At 38.9% G+C, this 22,920-nt stretch overlaps 1 protein-coding gene across 3 annotated transcripts in view; it reads left to right on the plus strand.

Moving 5' to 3' along the window:
• ATRNL1 (attractin like 1) overlaps positions 1-15,724 on the plus strand; it is a 686,837-nt gene extending 671,113 nt beyond the window's left edge. For all 3 annotated transcript variants that reach the window (XM_089509984.1, XM_089509985.1, XM_089509986.1), the window contains one exon: positions 12,988-15,724. In XM_089509984.1, coding sequence (XP_089366110.1) covers positions 12,988-13,112 — 125 coding nt within the window. In that variant the 3' untranslated portion in view covers positions 13,113-15,724. The remainder of the gene's footprint in view (positions 1-12,987) is intronic.
• The last annotated feature ends 7,196 nt before the right edge of the window (positions 15,725-22,920 follow it).

Consider the following 22,920-nt stretch of genomic DNA (forward strand, 5'->3'; position numbering starts at 1 on the left):
CATATCAGCTCAACTTTGCAGTTTGCAGAGCAACAAAATGTTGTACTGTTATACAACTGGAATGAAGACGATTTGAAAAAAAAATAAAACTTTAAAAAATCTGTATTGGATGATAAAATTGTGGTTGGTAAATCAGGATATAGATCAGAGGTATTTGGTCACTTGGAATTATATTACATTGAATATATAATATGATACAGCAGGTAATGGAGAAAACTCACTTATCAAAAGTAATGGCCTGTTACAGACTGCCAAAATAAAGCTGCTTCGGCTCTCTTTGGAGGTATGCTATATAAATGATGCATGGGTCCTAAGAGTCTGGAGGTCGCACCAAAGCCACACTCCATTCCTAAGCACTGGAGTGCAGCTTTTGGTGCAGCTTCCGGATTCCTAGGATGCATGCATCATTTAAATAGCATACCTCCAAAGAGACCCGAAGCAGCTTTATTTTGACAGCCTGTAACAGGCCGTCTCATTTACCCGAAACAAAGTGTCCTTTGTACATTGTCAATATGGGGGCCACAAGTATACATTTTTGTAATATTTCCCCTTCTACATCATTTTGTTAGAAAGAAAATATTCTTGTGACTCAAGTTAGTCAGTTGAGTTGGACTTAATAAAATCAGTGTGCCCAGTGAGACTGAGCCAGTTTGGCTAATGGACTGGCCACATTTCAAAAGAGAGTATTATTCCGTTGCTTCTCCCTCTCTCCCCTCAACCCTTTTTCGTTCTCCATAGTATCAGACATTAATGGGTGTACTGCAGATAATCCTGAGTAGCCGAGCATCACAAATGTTTGGAAAACTTGAGGTGTCACAGAGTAATCTGCTTTCAAAATTCAGAGAACTGGTTGACTAAATCCTGAATTAAAATCCAGAGATCGTTTATTTGTCAGAATGATTGCTAGCAACAGCATCAGGAATCCTCTGAATATTTAATTGCATTATTGATTTGGATACCAAATAACTAGAGAATATTTGGCTTAATTGGTTCCATGTGAGAAAGAAAGTTAAAGGAAATATCTAATGACTGTGGACAGTCTGGCAGAAGATAGCTGTGGAATATAAACTACAGCAGTTCCATAGTGCAGCCTCTTTCAAAAGTATGTGACTGAACCCAGTCCATTTGAAGATACAATGAGAGTGGAGTTCAGAGAAACCATCTCTGCCCAAGAGAAATGAAAACATTGAGAGCATGTAAAATGACAGTGGTGGGTCAACTCGTTGTTACAGTATTGAACGCAGTGTTTAGAAAAGCATCTTTTTCTTCCGATATAATTTCTGGGGACAAATAGAAAATGACTATAGATTCTGTGACGTGTCTAGGCTAGTGGCTGCTAACTAGGCTCAGTCTGCTGTTCTTTTGTGTAAAAGCTGGAACTGGCTGTGCTAATTAGATTGCATTTATCCCTGAACAGAGGTTTCAGGTAACACAGGCCTTAGAGATGCCAAGGAATCATCATTCAAACCACCAAGGAATTTCTCCTTGTAAGGCAGAAAACAAGCAAGGCAAATAAAAATGATTCATAACCGTAACCCTGAAAGTTCTCAGTTCGCTTTCATTTCCTTCAGCCGCACACTAACTCCTTGCATTCTGCATCTTACCCCTCAGGGATCTTTCTACACCATTACATCCTATTTCCTCAAGCGTGCCTGTCTCTAAAAGTGAGTTGAGGTTAAAGTTTCCAACAACCTGGAAACATGTCAACATGAATGTTTTTAACAGGATCTGGAGTGTTACTTTTAAAACTCAATTAGTTATAGTTATCATTCTGACGCCCCAAAGTACTCAGTTACTATTACAGTTACAATTTAAAGTACCTATTTTCAGTTTTCCCAATTAGCAAAACTAATTATTTCTAGTTACTCTTTACAAAATGCTGCAAGTCACTGCTCTGTGGTACCAAACACATCTCCTACCATCTATCCTGTTTTGCCTTCCCATGTGATATTTATTCCTCTTCCACCCTTTAGTCAGGCCAGTAAACTAATTAAAAATAATAAAAGTTAGAGTTACCCTGCAAAAGGAATGAAGTTATCCCTTGCTGAATTACACTTTTGATCTAATGTAGTTGTATTGTGTTTGTGTACTTGTACCTTCAAGTTGCCTGTCAACATAAGGCAGCCTCATTAATTTCATAGGCTTTTCTTAGACAATGAATACTGAGAGGTCATTTTCACTGGTGTTCTCCCACCCAAGTACAAACCAGGGCTTTGCTTCCAAGATAAGATGGGATGTGGTGTCTTTAGGATATTTATTGGAGGTGGGATTAATTCCATACAATTTATCATTCATAATAAGTTGCCTCCAAGCTCTGGATTTGAGGGTATCTGCCCCTGCATGGCTAGGTGAGGGAGGTAAAAGTTGTTTTAACTTCTACCTCGTTTTACTTGGCACATTCGTGTATTTGGCAAGTAAGTAGATCAGGCAATGAGTTCTGTGGATATCCAAACTGTATTTTCCTGCTAAGACTAAGATTTGGTTTTAGGGAAAGAATGGAGCAGGGAATGGATAAACTCTTGTAGTTAGCATGGGGCCATTATTTAAAAAATGAATGAAAATTAATTTAAGAGATCTGTACGATCTTCAAAAATGCCCTTGAGAGGTATGTACTTTCTAGATCCTACTTTAAGCTCATTGTCTTGTTTGCCAATGATGAGCATCTTTTCCCATAAATCTCCTGTGTGAAATCACACCCCATGAAACAATTGAGCATGGCCTTCCTATTCTTTCCCAAAAAAGTGTTTTTGTTTTTGTTCTTTACCCTAAGCAGAAGTCGGGTGTCAGAAAATGCGACCCAGTTTTACTAGAAATAGCCCTAAGCACTTTGAGGGTGACCAAGATGGCACCTGACCATTTCCAATCTGGTTTGTGCATATTCTGAATTCTCTCCATGGATTCATTTTATTTGAAACCTGTAGTTTTACTCACATGCTTGGGTTATTGTTTGAGTTCTCTATTATGGATTCATTCCTTTTCCTCCAAACTGGGCTCATTCAACCTCAGTGCCTACTATCTGTAAAAGTGAAAAGCTTTTTTGTTTTTAAATAATGTTTGTAAAATGGTTACATTTCTCAGTAGTATGCAACACATGAATTTGTAATGTGACTTTACATATGGTCCGCAGATATGCATTCCTGCTTGGGTTTTGCATGCTTTTTTCCCTCATTTTATTTTATTTTATTTTATTTTATTTTATTTATTTATTTATTTATTTATTTATTTATTTTGAATTTATGTCTCACTTCTCAGCCCACCAAGGCCCTCAAGTTGATGTACAGTGGTGACACACACTCACACCTCACGATACAAGATAATCCGTTTCGTCCAAGATCGATTGAAGGTTGCAATCCAGCTTCAATCGATCTTGGACGAAACGGATTATCTGGACCCATTTCAAACTGGCTTTTGGGCGGGTTACGGGGTTGAGACTGCCATGGTTGCCTTGGTCGATGATCTCCGTCTGGGCATCGACAGGGGAAGCGTGTCCCTGTTGGTGCTCTTGGACATCTCAGCGGCTTTCGATACCATAGACCATTATTATTATTATTATTAACCTTTATTTATGAAGCGCTGTAAATTTACACAGCGCTGTACATGCAATCTTTTTAGTTAGACGGTTCCCTGCCCTCAGGCTTACAATCTAAAAAGACATGACACAGAAGGAGAAGGGAGTGGTGACGGGAAAGGGTAAGAGGTCCAGCAGTTCCTCTCTACCTCCGAGGCCTGGACCAAGGCAGATGGACTGGAGGGAGGGCTTGGCTCCAAAATGGAAGGTTAATCATTATCCAGGGAAAATACATACTCACAAGTAGGATAATACATATACAGTACATAGCAATACAGGAAATGGTATCCTTCTGGAGCGCCTGGCAGAGGTGGGAATCGGGGGCACTGCGCTCCAGTGGTTCTGGTCCTACCTCTCTGGGAGGTTCCAGATGGTGCAGCTGGGAGACGTGTGCTCCGATAAGAGGGCCCTTACATCTGGGGTCCCTCAAGGAGCCATTCTGTCTCCCATGCTTTCAACATTTACATGAAACCACTGGGAGAGATCATCCGGAGACATGGGGCGCGGGGTTATCAGTACGCTGATGACACCCAAATAGTTTTCTCTATGTCTCCGACTGATGCAGTGACTGAGGATGGCATCTCTCCTCTCGTGGCCTGTCTGGAGTCGGTAATGGGCTGGATGAGGGAAAACCGACTCAGTCTGAATCCAGAGAAAATGGAGGTGCTCGTGATAGGTTCCCCCGGCCCAGGGATGGCGGTGGTTCCATCTGTTCTGAACGGGATCACGCTTCCCGTGAAGGACTCGGTACGCAGTCTGGGGGTGCTCCTTGACTCGTCCCTCCACCTTACAGCTCAGGTGGACGCGACAGTCAGGAGCACCTGTTATCAGCTTTGGCTGATTCGCCAGCTGCGTCCCTTCCTGGACCGGGGGCACCTTGAAACGGTAGTACACGCTTTGGTAACCTCTCGTTTGGACTTCTGCAGTGCACTGTACATGGGGCAGCCCTTGTACCATACCCGGAAGCTACAATTAGTGCAAAATATGGCAGCCAGACTGGTTACTGGCATATCCAGAGCCAGCCATATAACACCAGTGCTCAAAGACCTGCACTGGCTGCCTATTCGCTTCCGGGCGCAATACAAGGTGCTGGTTATTACCTATAAAGCCCTAAATGGCTTGGGTCCAGGATACCTTGAGGACCTCCTCTCCCCATACAATCCGCCCCACCCTCTCAGAACATCTGGGCAGCAGTTATTGAGGGTCCCAGGGGCCAGGTTAGCCTCCACGTCTAGGAGAGCCTTCACCATCTCGGCCCCGACCCTCTGGAATTCTCTGCCCAATGAGCTCCGCTCGGCCACCTCCCTGGCCCAGTTTAAAAAGGGGCTTAAAACTTTTCTGTTCAGGTTAGCATTCCCTGACGTATGCCCCAATTAGTTCTCCCCCCTCCCTCTGCCAGCAGTGGCAAGCTGGTTAGATTGTTTTAATGTTTTGTATTGTTGTATTTTAATTTTTTAATTGTATACGCTGTATGGATGTTTTATAATGTTGTACACCACCCTGATTATATAGAAGGGCGGTATAGAAATAAAATTTTTATTTATTATTATTTTATTACAATGTTGTACACCACCCTGATTATATAGAAGGGCGGTATAGAAATAAAATTTTTATTTATTATTATTTTATTACAATGATCATTACTTCCTTATTGTTATATATCAGTGGATTGCTTGGTAGCAAAAGTTTTATAAGTCTATAACAGCTATAGGCCTGTTACAGACAGCCAAAATAAAGCTGCTTCAAGTCACAGTGGAGGTATGGTGTTTCAATGATGCATGCGTCCTAAGAGTCCAGAAGTCACACCAAAGCCACACTCCAGTCCTAAGAACTGGAGCGTGGCTTTGGTGTGGCTTCTGGACTCTTAGGATGCATGCATCATTGAAACACCATACCTCCACTGTGACTCGAAGCAGCTTTATTTTGGCTGTCTGTAACAGGCCATAGTTTTCTCTGCACTCTGTGTATTTACTCCTGAGTCCTAGCACAACTCTTGATTTAGACTTTCAGGAAGTGGCCTTAACAAAGGTAACATATGAGGTGACAGAGACTTGGAATAGCAGCATCACTCTTCTGTGGGCCACTGCTGAAGACTAGCAAGGCTGTCCCAAGACATGTTGATGACTGCAGTGAAGCACAAAGTGCCCCCCATTTTACACTATAGCAAATTAAATTGGCACATTAATCATTCTTCAATACTGATGATGGTCAGGCATCTTCCACCACAGCCAACAGGGAATCTTAGAAGATGCAAGACAATTTGTAATGGGCTCATAGTACCTAATGATAGGGCAAGCCTAGTAGATAGCTGGAATCTGCCATGGAGAGGGGGCAAAGTGAGGGGCGTGGAGAAGTCTTGAACAAAGAGTGAAGAATTTTGACAGGAATACATTGTAACAAGGAACCAAGAAGAATCTGAGGCAAAAACAAATGAAACGTTTTATATCTCTAATCTGTTTCTCTTTCCTTTTCTAAGCTGTTATCAGGAGGCTGTCATGCCCAGCCAGGATATCAACAGCAAAGATAGTGATGCTTTGATCATGATTCAGATTGAGCAGGTTTTCCCTATTATATGGCATCTATTTGAAGTAAGAATGAGACACCGTGACTCTCTGGAAACTGCAGGATTTTGTGTGGGACAACATCAAAGATTGGTGTTGGAAAAGAGTATATTTAATTCCATATTTGGGGGGGGGGGGGGGAGGCAGGGACAAAACAAAAAATAAGCAGCAAATACCAAAAGTATTACCAAGTTCTCAGGCATTTAAAGCAATGTGGATGATCCTATTGTTCTCCTATTTTATTAATAGTGTTAATTTGTATAGCACTTGGAAGTAGAGAGTGTTTTCCCTGCCCAGTGCCTCCCAATGTACTTAGCTTATAGTAGCTTATAGGTACAATTTTATACCTTCATACACACTCACAGCAATACACACACACACACACACACACACACACACACACATATATATATATATATATATATATATATATATATATATATATCACATTTGATATGAGGAGCTGAAGCTAAATTGTCCCCAACAGGATATATTTTCACAAATCAATGCTCCATACAACAGGCAGGATATATATTTTAGCAAGGTTTTGATTCCCAATGGAACAGGTAAAATTGAAAATGTAAGTGTGAAAGGTTTCACTAAAATGAAGACCTAGTTTCAAGGACTGTCATTTGTTTGATGTGTGTGACATTTCTCTGTCAACAGCTCATTCTGACTGGCATGTGGGATAACAACAGAAGGAGATTTCCAGGCTAAAACAAGGATTAAAGGAGATTATACTACGAACTGTAAATAGTTGATAAGCGTTCTAGTTTTCTGAGTTTATAAAAAAGCATCTGTTCCAAAGCATAGTCATAAGGGATGTACAAATCTAAATGATGTGACAACAAAGTCTCCTGTTTGCATTTACCTTTATTTAAATAAATTATGCTTCTATTTTTTTTAGTTAGTAAAATAGTAGCCCACCCTCATTTTCAGCTAATGTATTTTTCCTAAACCATTCATAATTATGAAACTAGAAGTCCTTAGCTGTGCTTCGATTGTGAATTAAAACATTAGTGTGTGTGTGTGTGTGTGTGTGTGTGTGTGTGTGTGTGTGTGTTCTCACACTGATCATTTTGGAAAAAAATTGACAGTTATGGGATTTAAGATTACTGCATGTGGAACTATAACTTCCTAGTTATGACCTGCTTTCTACTGATGTGTTATGACTGATCTGTCTACAAAATATTAATCTTACAGAGGCTTCATTCTTTTCAGTAAGGTACATATGTTCCATAGTGGGACTTGTTCCTCTTCCTTGAAGATGACACAAAATTTGTGTATGATGTTCCCTATTGCAGTATATGTTTATGATGTCCCAACTCAATGAGTAAGAAGTTTCTGGAAAACAAATCAGAATGACAAACAGCATTTTGAATGTAGAGGTACATTTTCCTATGATTAATTGATACTCTGTTAATGAGTAAATACACAGTTTAAAAGGAAAACAGATTATTTGAGTGGGGGAAAAATCTACCATGCATGTGAAGTATCAGTGCTAAATAAGAAGTCTGTGTAACTGGATTTTTAAGAGCTGTTGCTGTTAGGAAGCTTCTAAGCACAGATCAATTTAGCTTTCCAAATTTATTTCCAAAAGGTTATTTCAAGACACGTAGGTTATCATTCTAATTACCTCTAGGACAGAAAATTTTTGTTGGGTTAAACACTTGGTAATGGTAGATGTGGTTATAGCCACTTCCACGTAGTTGAGTTACAGTGTTTTTGCCCAGGATAAAGGAGTTCTAGGGAACAAGATTTTTGTCCCATAAAAGGAAATAACACTGACCTGCTTACAATGTGTAAATTTTTATTTCATTCCTTATGATAATTGTTTTCCATGTGGTAACTTTAAAAACAACAGTAAAAATGGAGAGAGGTTTTATGGAAAGGAGGGATAGAGAAAGCAGAAACCTAAGTAAGATGACACAAAGTAGAAGGAGGTGGACAATGGGAACAAAGAGAACAAGGCAGAGCTGGAAGAGAAATGAAAGAGAAGGCATTCAAAGGAGACAGATGAAATTAAGGAAAGAGTCATCCATAGTTACAGTTGAAGCCATGAAGAGAGGAAGAGCCAAAAGAAGATGCAAAATAAGGAGACACAGAACCACCTCAGTTCATTTTAATAAGATAAACTCAGTTCTTTTTTATTAAGATAAACTCAGATGAAATGAATAAAAATTAAGAACAGCGATGCTTTATATGAGGTACTTTCGGTGCTATGTCAGTGGATACAAACATTTCAGAGGAGAAAGTTATATTCAAAATAGTGCCTGTTTTGAATATAACAGTTTATGATAGATTCTGTAAATGTCCTCTCTCTGAGTAATGACTGTAAGCTACATTAATGTCTGTAAATAAAAGTTAGCAAGAGTAGGCACCAATGGCATCACATTAATGTAGCGCTCACCCTGTTTGTTATAAATGGCTCAGAGTTGATGAACCAGAATATTTTCACATGTGTCCACAGAGTGCTCTGGTACACAGAAATGATGATAATAAATGACAGGACCTGATAAAAAAAAGATGACCAGTGTGTAATTCTGAATAGAGCTGATGAGATAAGGATGGAGATGTACTCATTGAGCTCTATGGTGATCTGTGTTAACCACAGATTAGCCATTCTAATTCCCATCATTTTCTCAGTACATTTTAAAACTGTTTGGAATCATTAGCATTAACATTCATAGGCACCATGATCTCTGATAGTAATATACTGAATAATGAGTTCACTGCTCTAATGCCCTGCATTTACTCCACTGTTACTGGACTGTGACAGCTGGTTTTAGGAAAACCAACAAAGAAAATTGCACTAATGCTGATGGTTGATGCTTAGGTTTTAGAGGGCAGTGAAAGACCATCTTTTCTCTTTTCCACTTCCACAAGGGAAGTTATTTGTTTATTTATAATTTTTAAAATTACATTACGGTGAATTTCTTTAATTTTTGTTAAGCACTTTTTAAAAAATCTACACTAATATATCTTTATTACAGTATGTTACGTATTATGAATGTTCACTTTCTGCATAACTATGAGAACGGACCTGAAATTTAATCTAATAATGTTATCTATCCAGAATGGTATTTTACAATAACGTATCTTTAAAGGAGAGAAAATGTATTCCAATTATCTTCCTAACCAAACCTAGCAGGTCATCTTTAACACCCCTCTGTTTAACAAAGGAGAAAGTGTGAATGTGATAAATTTTTAATTAAAACGAACAAAAGAGAAGAGAGGGAAGCTTACATTTCCCAGGCAGCAAATAAGAGTGAAGTTTAAAATGATGGTTTCTTACCCTGGAAGATAATATGGCCTTACGTCAGTTAGTATGTCGCTATATACAACAATAGGTGGGGGGAAGGGGTCATTTAAACATCCCAGGCTGGGTATTTCTATTTAAATCTGATTACAGTGAAATAAAACTGTAGCTATTAAAGGTTTAAAAGAACTACAAATACAAGCAGTAAAAGAAGACAGTTAGTAAATGAGGTAGTAAAACATTTCAGCAGGGCAAACAGTTTATAGCATGCTGCCTTCTGTAGCAGGCTGCTCTATTCACCACAGACTCGCAGTGCTGTTCCCTGAATTGCACTTAAGCCTGCAATTAACCTTTCACGCCTAATGAAGCTGTTTTGCTGGAAAATTAAAATGTATAGCACTGCCTGCTTTTGCAAAAGTTTGGGAGGGGAAAAGAAGGCTATCTCAGAATGAACCCACTTTCAGGGGCCTATTGTTCAAGTGCTGCACTTATACTTAAATTGCACACGCTTTGCAAGGCAATCTGCTTTGATGTGGTACATTTTATTTCTATACTTATTAATTGTTCTGCATAATTGTTGTTTTTTTTAAAAAAATCTGCACACCAGTAATTTTATGGTTAGACATTTGCTGTTTAAGGACCAACTATTACCATTAAATTGCCTTTAGGAAAGAGTGTAGTTCTTATACATAAAACCAAGATAATATTGTTTTTTTTCTTTTTTCTTAGTGTATGATGATATTGTTGTTGATGGTGAGGATTAAAACAATGATGAATAGTAGTAATTAATGGCATTGCAACTAACTTACTGGGTCGACAGATCTTTTTCCTGTTGCATCTAAGTATTTATTAAAAACTATGCTTTGTGTTCATATGCAGATTAAAAAACGGTTTGTAAAGTTAAAACCAGTTAGACAGATCTCATCCCCAGATGGACAATGAATTTCTAGCCCTTGAGATCACAAAGCAGCTTTTGACTTGTGTGGGTGACTCATTAATTCTGCTTCTGTGCTTTGGTGTTGAACCATACTGATTCTACCCTACTCCTGCTACAAGGAGAAGAAATAACAGCTCAGGTGGGAGATATTTTTTAAAGAGAGAATGCATGAAGGGATTAAACAAGCCATGAAACTAGGGAATGACAAATGGTAGGATTTACATTTCCAACCAATAATATTAATTCTAATTGTTTAGAAACAAAAGCCCATTAAGTAAAAGTAAAGCATATAGTACATATTTTAGTCCCAGCATTTTGTTTGCAATTTATCAACTCTTTGGTCACATTTTGATGTAAATTCTACTTTTCTGGCAGCATCTCTGCATCATTTTGACTTGGTAAATGAAATTCTTTTAGATCGCCAGTCTCAAATAATGAATTGTTCCCCCAGTTAATTGTATTGCTTTGATAACAAGGAAGTACGTTGGGCCCAGAGAACGCAGTAAGTGAATTTCATCAGATGATTTGTGTGACATTTTGAAAAATGATCTTCTGGAGTGGCCTGATTTTAATGGAACTCTAACAGCATGCTAGCATGTCCCAGTATGCAGTGTAAGATTGAAAATTCGTAGCTCCTTCTGAATACTAGTGCTATGCAGAGTAAGAGGAACAAGAGCACTCTGCAAGTCATGTTTTAGGAAAAGGAAAATATGGGGAAAGTCTTTCTGATGCAACTATATCATAGTCTGAGTATGTCTAAGAAAAAGTGCCACATCCATATTTACTATCAAGCACATCCAATGCTCATAATTTGACCTGATTCTACAGATTCTGTAGCTGTAGTCTTGAAGAAGTGGCATTTATACAGGTCTACCTCAGTTAATCTAGTTGTTGTGTTCCTGGGAATTACTTCTTAAACAGAAAATCTGGTACCAGAGGCAGAAATTACAGTCTGCCCTTGCCATATGAAGGGGATCCATTCTGGACCACCACCATCCCCGCATAAGGCAAATTTCATGTATGCTGGAGTCCCATTTAATTGAATGGTGGCGCACTCCCATTTTGTCCCTTGCCACTTGCCATCCACATAAGCTGGAATCCACATATGGCGAGGGCGCGTATGCCAAGGACAGACAGTACAAGGGAAAATTAAGGATAGGTTCCCACATAAAGGAAATAAGAGCAGTTCAACATGTTTCAGCAAACTTTTTATGTAAAATTATGAATGTGCATGTGTGAAATGAATTAACAAAGAAATGAATGAATGAATCATGTGTGAAATGAATCAACAAAGGGTCTACACTGGCCAGAATACTCCAGGCTGCTCCATGAGTATTCTGGTCCCGAAGGTGCATTGAATCCCCCATGTCCACCTCCCATTACCATCTACAAAGGTGTCTACAAAGATGATTGTCTACAAAGAAGCCTAGAGAAAATATATTTTCTATAGACAGGACACCTGAACAGCCTATTGGTTTTGTATTTGTAATTTCCCCAGAGGTTAGAAAAATTACTTCTTTAAACTATAGTTCCCCAAATCTCCCAGCCAGCATGGGCACTAATTAAATTATTTCATTTACAATTATAATTAAATAAAGGGGAGCTTCCACTATGTAACTCTGAAAAATAATAAGTCACTTTTGAAACTAATTGCAGCAGACTTTTGACTGGTAATAAAACATTCTTTGAACATATTGGCTTTTGTCTTCTATATGACTATTTTTCCGACATGAAAATAACTTTTGCTATATGAGAATATTCTTCATGTACGAAAAGGTGTACAGGTTTGCAGATAAGTCTGTTTGTCTACATACACACATGCTGGGAAGCCACATATTAATATCACTATATTGAACAGGTTAGGGTGATAAAATGCATGAGAAAAATCTACAACTATTGGCTGGCATCCAATTAACTCTTAATTTTTGACTTAATTTTATATGAGTTTTTAGATGTGACCGAGTTTTATTTTGGTATGTATTCTGATACTCAGATTTTGCATTTTGTAATTTGTATTGTGCATTTTTTGTTACGGTCAGCTGACTAATCAATATACTTGTTGTTGTTGTTGTTGTTGCTGCTGCTGTTGTATTAGCTGGCATCCTCTTGGTCAACCTTTAGTCAAGTTAAACTTAGGATATCATAACTGCTTCATATTCTCATTTGTGATCATGGCAGTGTTGCCACGACCACCAATGACCCTAAAACTCATCATAAAATCTGGTCAGCCATCCAGAACAATGGCGGTCTGTGCTGCTGCCAAGCAAGGTACTGCAGGTTCACTTGACCAGGGTCCTCCTGCCAACAGGTGGCATTGTGGGGAGCAGAAGCTTGGATCCCAACAGGGACCTACCCCAACTCTTCATTTCTGTTCAAATGCTAATGGGAGGGACTGGTCAAGTGACCCTGCAGTGCTCTGCTAAGCAGAGGCACAGACCTCCATGAGTCCAGAAGGTTGACTGATGATACCAGAGTGATTCGGATGAAATTGTTTTTCAGAGCTCTTTTTTAGGCCAACCACCATAGCAGCCTTATGAGCCTTCCTCATTCAGAAAACAAAGTTGTATTAGAAAAGAACAATGGTCATGGAAGGAGAGAGAAAACTAAGGTGTTAACAGCAAGGCGTTAATTTGTTCTTCCTCTCTCTCTTTTTCTCTTCCAGGACTGGCGATTGCAAGTGCCCTGATAGACATTTCACAGCAGAAGCCCTCAGAGTGTAAAGATAAGAGTTTGGGAGTCAGAAATCGAAAGCATCACCTTTCAACGCGTCAAGGGACTTGCGTCTGAAATAAAATGAAAGCATTTGTATATTCTGTAATGTTTTGTTTTTCTTTTTAAGAGAGCTTCCATGGTAAGCTAAACTACAGCCTCAGTTTTTATGGAGGCAACCTCTGGATGGCGGTAAGAATGATGGTAAGCTGTACCAGTCTTGGATGGATTAACACCTTCTTCCCACTGTGCCCCCAAAGTAGGGCATTCTGAAGGGCAAATGTGAATATAATGGATGGACTTCAGGAAAAGATTCTGAAATCCATTATGGTAGACAAATATTTCTCCATATTTCTTGTTCTCCATATCAGGAGGGGGGGAGAAACCTCGGGAAAGATTGTACATTGTTTTATAATGTGGAAGGAAATATATCACTGAAAATTAAAATACTTTTAAAGAATTCATTATACTGCTAGAAGTAATGGGTTTTTCAGTTTCTCAGCTTGAGCAGCATTAAGAAACATACACTTAAACAAAACAGGAGCTGGCATTATTAGGGATATAAATATTATTATCATTGCCCAGATATGAAGGCAGAATTTAAACTAGTTGGTAGGCAGATATAACAAAAACTTATATTTTAATGAGGGAAATATTTTAAAAAACAGAACATGTATATTTCAATGAATAGAAATCTGGATTTATGCATATCAATAATTTCTGCCTTCCAAAGGACCCTTCAGCAGTCCAAGTTGAAGCAGGATGAAAAGTGGACTTTAATGCTCTACTTCATAAGAATTCAGGATGGGGAATACAGGAAAGAGTGCATGCCTGTCTCCCATGCCAACCAACTAACTCATTATCGGAGCTGATTTGAATGTAGAAAAGCCTGTCCAACAGCCAAGACTCCTTTTTTCTTTTTATATCGACTGTCTGCAAAATTTCAGGACTCTTTATTCTGTGCAATATCACATTTGATTCTGTGTTACTACTATAACATTGAAGGCCAAAGTCAAGTGTAGATTTAAGGACGATGAAGGCCATTGATTTCAATAGACCTAAGCATACCTAAGTTTGCAGCAAACTGTAGCCCCAGTCTCCAGTGCTTAAATCATTGCAGAAGAATGTTGCCCTGACCACCACTGACCCCTTTATCGCAGCTATTAAAAATCCTCCCCCTCCAAGCAACAGAATTCAACATTCATCGTTTTTCATCTCTCCTCTTAAAACATTCACTGCACCCTAAATCACAAACCTTTCTAAAACTCTCCAATGGTCTGTAGGCAGTTTTGTTGCTCAGGGCTTTTGGAATGGCTTTTCTGTACTGGGGTCACCAAATTGCCAGATAGCAGCCAAAAGCTAAATGAAAATCATTGTCTAAATATTTGAAAGAAAATAACAAACTACCAAGCATTTCCCTACTTTATTGTCGTTAGATAGAACTGTGTCCATTGCAGCCTTTCTGTCTGAGAGAAGAGTCCTCCCATTTGCAGAAGAAGTAATTTGCAAGAATTATAGTCTAGCAAAAGCAACTATTCATTGATAGGATTTTCATTTTCCCCTACCCCTCCAAAATAGCCCTTTGAGCATGAGGGAAACTCCATTCATGGATCCCTGGATCCGACCGATTATGTTTAGTGAGGAAGACTTTTGCAGAAGGTAACAGCAGGCTAACCTCAGTGATAGTTTGTCTCACTGGCCTTAAATGCCGAAAACACGAAATACAGTGAAGTGAAATTAAAGCCACTTCTTTTGCACTTAGGTGTACAATTTGGGGGTTGGGGGACTGGTCTGCACTCAGATCTAGTTATGGGCAGATTACATAGTCCAGTAGTCTTACCAGAATGTCCTATGAAGGGCAGAGCATCAGATCTTAGTTTGCAGATTTGCCAGCATGGGAGGTATCCACTGAGGTATAAACTCTTACCTGTGGTGGAGTTGTGGTAAGGAAGACAATTATACAAATATAAATGATGTAAACTATTATACCTGCATTTTTATTTTCATTTTATTTCAGGAAGGGGGAAGACATTTCACTGTTTACACTTTGATTACATAGTTACTTGCATGCCAAGGTGGTGCAGTAGCAGTAATAACACCCTATTTGTGAGTTGGTAGTATTTCTTTTGTAATATCATTTGACTACTTCATTTGGATGAGGACTGAATGTACAAAAAGAAGGACATTAAAGACATTAAAAGGAACTGCTGTACAGTACCCAGTTCCCTCTCATCCTAAAGCTTTACATGACATTTTATCATGATTGCTCTACTCTTTTGATTAGTTGCACATTGATAAATTGTGCTGGCATGATTGTTGGGATATTTTCACATCTCAAAAGGAGACTAATTCTTATGCTAAAGTTCTGTTGTCACAGTGTGATGATTTTTGTTGACTGTTCTTACCTCACTTTGTTACTTGTCTAAAACAAAGGGCCCCATTCTGTAAAGACTTATGTGCCAGCGAGTCTATTCAAGTTCTTCCAGAATTAGGGCAAAAATAAAAGGATTCCAGTTGGAAATTCTTGGTTAATGAACTTTTGTAAGTCCAATAAGGGTCTTTTTTTAAAAAAAGGAAAACCCTTCTGTCATTGTAATGTTAATTTGCTTAAAGAAACAAATGTCATTAGGATTGGCATGTATGAACAGTGAGAAGATTATTTGAAGAATGACAAATGAGAAATAAAAGACTTGGCTGTAAAATTTCTTAATTTCCTCTTTGACTTATTTGAGTTACTGAATGGTATGGGACAGATATCTTAATTGACATGTCCAAGTATGTTTAATTTCCAATGGATTATACAGTTGATAGCCCTTGATTTGAAGCAGGCATATAACAATTTTTAGATAGGGTTGACATTTAAATTAATAATAAATGGTGAGATATACCTTATTGTTTATCCTTGTTCTGACTCAAATTTGCATCTGAATCCCCCGCTCAGGCAGGGAAACCCACTGAGACTGCTGCTACACTGCAGAAATAAAGTAGTTTGATGCCACTTGAACTGCCCTGACTCAAAACTATGTAATTCTGAGATCTGAAGTGTTGTGAGCTATTTAGCCTTCCCTGTCAGAGAGCTCTGGTGCCCCGCAAAACTATGAATCCCAGAATTCCATAGCATTGAGTCTTGTCTATTAAAGTGGTGTCAGATTGCTTTATTTGTGCAGTGTGGTAGCAGTTTGAGTAAGCTTGTGCATGTCACATTCTCTCAGCCTCAGAGGAAGGCAAAGGCAAACCTTTTCTGAACAAACCTTGCAAAGAAAACCACATGATAGGTTGGCCTTACGGTCACCATAAATTAGAAATGACTTGAAGGCAGACAACAAGAACAAGAAGCACAACAAAAACTCTACATATAAATGCTTGACTGAAATTTTAAATTACTATTGGGAACTGGTTGAAAATTCCATTTGGGGATACAGAATTTTTATTTTGGGGGCAATGCACTCTTTTTGTCGTCACCCATCTTCCAAAGCTATACCCCTAACCCAATCTTCACTTTTCTTTTATCTTCTAACTGCCTCTGATGTACCCAGTATTGTTACACACTGATAGATGAAAGCGAATGAAAGCTATGATACAACAGCTCTTTTTCTGTATCAATGCATCTGACATGGAAGCTGACCAAAATTGCTGTGCCTTAGGACACCGTCCAAATGTGTTATGGCAACCTCCAAATTTAGTTTATTTTCATTAATGTACTGAAGAGCTGAAGATTAATCTCATCCATCTTAGCTAACCAACCCATTAGGTTTTGGCCTATATCCTCCAATGTCCTCCTGTAAGGGGTGGGCAGGATTATTTTCCTTTGCCCATTCTAACTTTTCTAGCTTCCTGTATCAAATGAAGCATCCTCCTTGAGTTCAAGGGATCCATCTCTCATTCATTGGAGTCAATAGGAAACTTTTTGTAGCATCAGATCTTATCAAGGTTTTGGCTATGATTTATGGCAGAGAAAGGAACTGATCTGACTTTTCTATATCAACATCACTATATTCTCCTTTTAATTAAACTGATCTCATCATGCATTCCCCCTTTTCTTTTTCAGAAGTCTCAAACTCTTTGTGCCAATTCGAAAAAATGTTGAATGCATTTTTGAAATGTTAGTGTCACACATAAACAGACCCATTGGAAGATGTGCTATTGTAAGAGCTATAAGCTTACATTGTGATATATCAGCAGCTATGCCAGTATATCTTCAGAAAATGTTAATATTATCCTGGCTTTCTCCCAATATTACAGAGGCAGATGTGAAGGTCGGCAAGGCAGTCCACTGCCAGCAATTGCTATCAGCCTCTGAGGTAATCACTGTGTACAGGAAAAGAAAATATATCCTTGGCAGTCACCAGTGGGAGTAACCTCTGAGTGCTGGCAGAGTGGAGGCAGAGACAATACTGATATGACCGCCTTTAATCATATAGTAATACAACATAACATTAACATTATTGTCAACATTATTACTTTTCCCCATCTTGCTAACTCAGAGGCAACTCTAGTTGAAACCTAAGAGCATGAAATCACCCAACCCCCTCATTTGTGAGTCTCCAGTGCAAACACTCCCTCCCCATTCAATCTCAAAATAACTATATGAAGACAATGTGGTTTAGAAATAAGGGCAGAGATTACGTGGTGGCATGAGTACAGAGAGAGAGTAAAGAGTCCTTGAAATAGTGCTGTAGCAGGTTGTTGTTGCACCTAGTTCTACCTGAAGAGGTGACTGTGACCTTCCAGGATCTCCTGTGGTCCAATAAGTAGTTATTTTGGATCAGAAGGAGAATGAGTCTAGGTAGCATATAAGCTGGATTTCCCAGCCTCTGCTTTCACATAGGTGAATAGCAAGACCTGCTTTTACAAGGAGGTCTGTGATGCCTCCTTGCACTAACTTTGGAAATGCACAACCACTTTCCAACTAGGAGTTGTGTATACCTAGTGCCATCATTGGGTATTGGGCCATGTCTTTCTTGATTTAACTATCCTTGTCTAATTTTGCAAAAATTTGCTTGATAAAGAAATCAGAATACATCAAATGATTGGAAACAATTGTCTGCCTTTTTGTTTGGCTGAATTAAATCTATTGCCACAATATGTGTTTTGGATTTTGACTAATGGCAGTACATTCTTTTTAATGCCAATATGCAGTAACTGCCTGATTAACCATGCCCAGTGTGAGCATGGCCTCCTAATGTTATGGGGGATGTGTATGTAATAGCCATTCAACAACAGTGTTATGCAACATTTATATAAAGTTGACAGATATACATCCACCATTATGTCATGACAGTTCCTCATAAAGAAAAGGGGTTTTCCCTCTCTGACATTGCCTGAAATGGTATTGCGTTAATCTCGCCACAGCATCAACTCAACTATGCTGCTAGATTATCAATATTATCATTATACATTATATCTTGATTTAATATCTAGAATAATCACTTCAGACCCCCTCCACAGAGACATTAAAAAGGGGGGGGGAGGAAAACAATGATGCCTACAGTCCCATTCACAATTATTAGGTTTATATTTCTAAATAATCTGTGCAATGTTTCAGTTTACTTCACTGTTTTCATTGTAATTGAGACATTCATGAATATTTATATTAGCCATGGATAGATCTTTACTTTCTCCTCCCCATTTAAGTGGAATCAGCAATATAATTAATACAAATGGCAACTTGGCCCACTATGGATCACCACCACCTTCCTTAATGCCAAAACCCAGCAGCACTAATATGATGTCTCACAAAAGGGTGAAAGCATATAGCCTTTTTGAAATACTCAGATTCATGACTCTCTCTGTGTGTGTATGTATGTGTGTGTGTAGTAAGAACAAAAAAAGCCAATCTTCAGAAAATAAACCTTCACACAAATGCTGGAGCTACTGCAGGAATAGGTGAGGTTTGTCACTTTTCTTCTCCCTGTCTCATAACTGTGCTTATGAAGCTGTCTTCAGCAAAGGTAAATACTTCTAAAACCCTGCTGGCAGCTCATGGTATCAAGAAAGAAGCTCACTTGGATACTTCCTGCCTCCTGTGGAGCAGCGTGAAAGCAAGTAAATTCTTCTGTCCAGACATTGCTGCAGAATTAAATTTTAAGGCTTCTGATGCAGGGATCAATGGCTGAGTTCCTATTTGAAGCAGGCAGAGTGTAAAGTTCCACCAATGCACTTACATTAAGGACCAGAGTGTAATTTATTGAGATCTGGAAGGTAGATTAAGGTGCTAAGACAGACAGGAGCATGAGGGAACTTTCCTGATGCATACCCAAAACAAGAAGTGGCCTTTGGAAAATGGAATTCTATTAAGGTGCTATTCAGCAGCAATGGTGCTGCCTCCTAGAACTGTTGCATAAGGTGGTATTGGACACCTCCCTATGTACAGTTGTTAAAAGTAATTCCACTTTTGTATAGGGTAACCAGAGTGAAGAGAGGGCTCCTGAACTTTTGACGGTAATGTAGAAGGAATTTCAGTAGGTTTTGCTTGTTATCTGGTTCTGTGCCACCTGCTGAAATTCTCTCTTCTACACAACCATTAAAAGTACAAGAGTCCACTCCAACTTTATTATGGCAACCCTACTTGTATCACCCTGCTTAAACTACCATAAAATCAGGTGAAGAGTGCAGCCTGTGACTTTTTTTTCTTTAAAGTGGCCTTGCTAGGAATCTTTGGATTTCAAACATGGCCTCTTGCACCATGTCATGGAAGGCTCAGAAGGCATACAAGTCACAAAGCTACACAAGAATTTTCTTGTTTCTCTTAAGCAAGAACAGAAGCACGAACTTCCTGACTCTACCCAGACGCATCCAAAGCCACTGTAACCCACAGATTAAACAATATGACAGTCAAGACAACTGATATGTTTGTTGGATCAGAGGCACATGGGTGGAGCTTCCCCCAATAATACGCACTGCAACCATTGTTGGAACAAACAAGGCACAACCTTTGTTGATTGTAGCTAAGTGTTAGACGATGACTCTAGAACCCAGGGTTCAATTATTGCTTGGCCATGAAACTGACTTGGTGACCATGGGCAAGTCACATGTTCTCAGTTTCAGTTCGCCTAAGGGTTGCCATAAGTCAAAAATGACTTAAAGGCACACAACAACTGAAGAGGCTTGGCTGGATACAGGCACTGAATGACCTGACATGCAGATTGAGGTATACCTGGGAAGCAGATTAGAGTGAAGCCTACTAACAGGCTTACTCCAGGCCCTCCTCTTTACAATCCTGGATTGGCTGTTCTCCCTGGGCACCTTCCCAAGCATGTAAACCTTGCAGAGGTTCATGGGAAGATGACAATGACACCTTTCTGGAAAGCTCTCCTCTGATTCAACATGCAAAGCTGTATCCCTGATATGTCAAGGAAACACTGTTCAATGCAGAGAATACAGAGCTAGATGAATTATTGATCTTACATAATATAAGACATCTCTGTGCATTTCCTTTGTATAAAGAGTTCCAGGAGTAATCCAGGGCAATATAGTAGGCCTCTTTAATATTAACGGCACAACAGAAATAATACAAATAAGAATATATAATTAAATTAAGCATGCATCTGAGGAAATAGGCTCAAGTTTACAAAAGTTCATGCTATCAACTTCTTTCTTTCATTGTGATCCCTTTGCATAAAAATTAAATAAAAAATTAGAAAAAAATAGAAAAACTGTTAAAATGGAAAATACATCGAAGAGTTCATCACCGGTGACATCAATGTTTGGCGGTATGGCCATGGCTAGACACACACATCTATATAGCAGAAACTACCAGAGGCAGCATGGCCAGAGGGAACTGTAGGAATTATAATTCAAAGGAAGAAAAGAAATTTCTCTGAGTCCTGTTAGCCCCCACAATTAAAGCATACTTTTCTGATACAAAATACTGCTGTTTTGAGTGCCATGAAATGCAGTATCCGTGAACTAGTGGTTCTATGTTGCTAGAAGACCAGCAACAAGCTGTATGCTATTAATCAAAATGCATTTTTAACACAAAATCCTGATTATACAGAAAGTCAATTTAGAGATATACACACAAGATAATTTCAGTTGGGTTAATTAAGTCTTTAACCATTATATCCTACAAAATTAAAGTGGTTAAATGAAGTAAGAGAGTGGATTAATTCCTATACTTTTAGCACATACCTGTGGGGGTTTAATTTACTCATAGTTCTACAACTAATGAGGAGGTAGGAATTTCCCAGGATTTATTACCATGGCATAAAATGACAGGGTGATGTGTGAGTTGCTTCAGTCTGTTCATCCAGTAATATGGCAATGTTGTTCTATTCCATTCCACCCCCCCCCCCCCACCATCCCAGCTGCTCTCAAATTACCAGATATATTTTATTCAGCATTCTTGAGTCAGTCCAATTAAACTAGATTCAGGTGGCCCTGGGATTTATGTCACTTTCGTTCTGTTTCAAGCCAGAGAATCCATCAACCTGCATATGTTATGCCATGAAAGGCCATGACAAGATGAAGTAAGCTGTGGCAATGAGGTTTTCTTCAATAAAAACTACTGGGCAATTCAACTGGTTGCAGTTGTCTGGCAACTGCTAATGTCCATTCAACTGCAAACAAAACATTAGGAGGAACTTCCTGACAGTAAGGGCTGTTCGACAGTGGAACACACTCCCTCGGAGTGTAGTGGAGTCTCCTTCCTTAGAGGTCTTTAAGCAGAGGCTGGATGGCCATCTGTCGGGTGTACTTTGATTGAGATTTCCTGCATGGCAGGGGGTTGGACTGGATGGCCCTTGTGGTCTTTTCCAACTCTACGATTCTATGATTCTATGAAAACAAGAAGTATTATACCCATAGGTTAGTTGCCAGAATTCATGTTATTGGTCTTTAATGTGTTTTGTATATCTCTGTAACTACATCTCCCATTACTACCATCTGAATCCTACCTTTTAAGCAAGACATCCCTACCTTCAACATTTCTGTGCTGATGGCGAATTGGTGGATCAACAGGGAAGTAATAGGATGTGATGTATCAGGCCTCTACATGGACTTCAGGAGGCCCCTGGGAGGTCCATGCAGAAGATGTCCTTCCAGTATGTCCAACTAAATGAAAATAGCTGGACACATCACCACTGATCCCACACACACACTTTCCAACAGCATGGAAATGGTCATGTTGGAGGGGCTGAAAGGTGAGTTGGGGACTGGGGTTGTTACCCGGCTGCTACCTGGTTCTGACCTCCACAATGACCAAAAAAAGTGTGTTACAACAGTGTAAACTGGAGTTATGCTTGGGTAAGTCACTAACAGGATAACATCCATAATAAAATGAGTGTAAAAAGCTAACAGAAATTAAGTTTTAGTTTTAAAATTATTTTTCAGCTATATGCTCATGAGTATAAAACTAAAAACTAAAACTTACCATTTCTGAAACAAGCCAGATTTCTGGTTAACCAATTAGTTTCTAGAATCAATTTTCATTCATCAGTATTCACATGAATTTGGGCTGCTGCATTCAATTAATTGAGCTCTCAAGGAAGTCAGGGTATGAATCCAACTTGTTTAATCATCAGAATTAGTTGTCAGAATCTAGATTAGTATTCTGCCAGTTATGTCTTAAATCTAATTACTAGTCTAAACTAGAGTAGACCCTAATCAATAGAACATATCTAAATGTTGATTTGCCAAGTTCCCATTGATTCACTAAGGCTGCTCTAGGTGGGGTGAAAAATTGGAATTAGGCTCAGTTTTAAATTCCTTTATTCTTTCCTGTTTCTATAAATACTATGAAAAGGGCAAGCACATAACTGGTAGTATCCATATTCAATAGTCACCTAATCAATATGGGGCTTCATTCAAAGTAGTGAAAACAAAATAGAGCACACCCTTCCCATCCGCAGAGTTTTGGTTCCAGGGGGACCTACAGATAAGAAAAATC

Source organism: Sceloporus occidentalis, unplaced genomic scaffold, assembly GCF_023333645.1.
Source record: "Sceloporus occidentalis isolate IW3139 unplaced genomic scaffold, rSceOcc1.0.p SCAF_2, whole genome shotgun sequence".
Classification (NCBI taxonomy): Eukaryota; Metazoa; Chordata; class Lepidosauria; order Squamata; family Phrynosomatidae; genus Sceloporus; species Sceloporus occidentalis.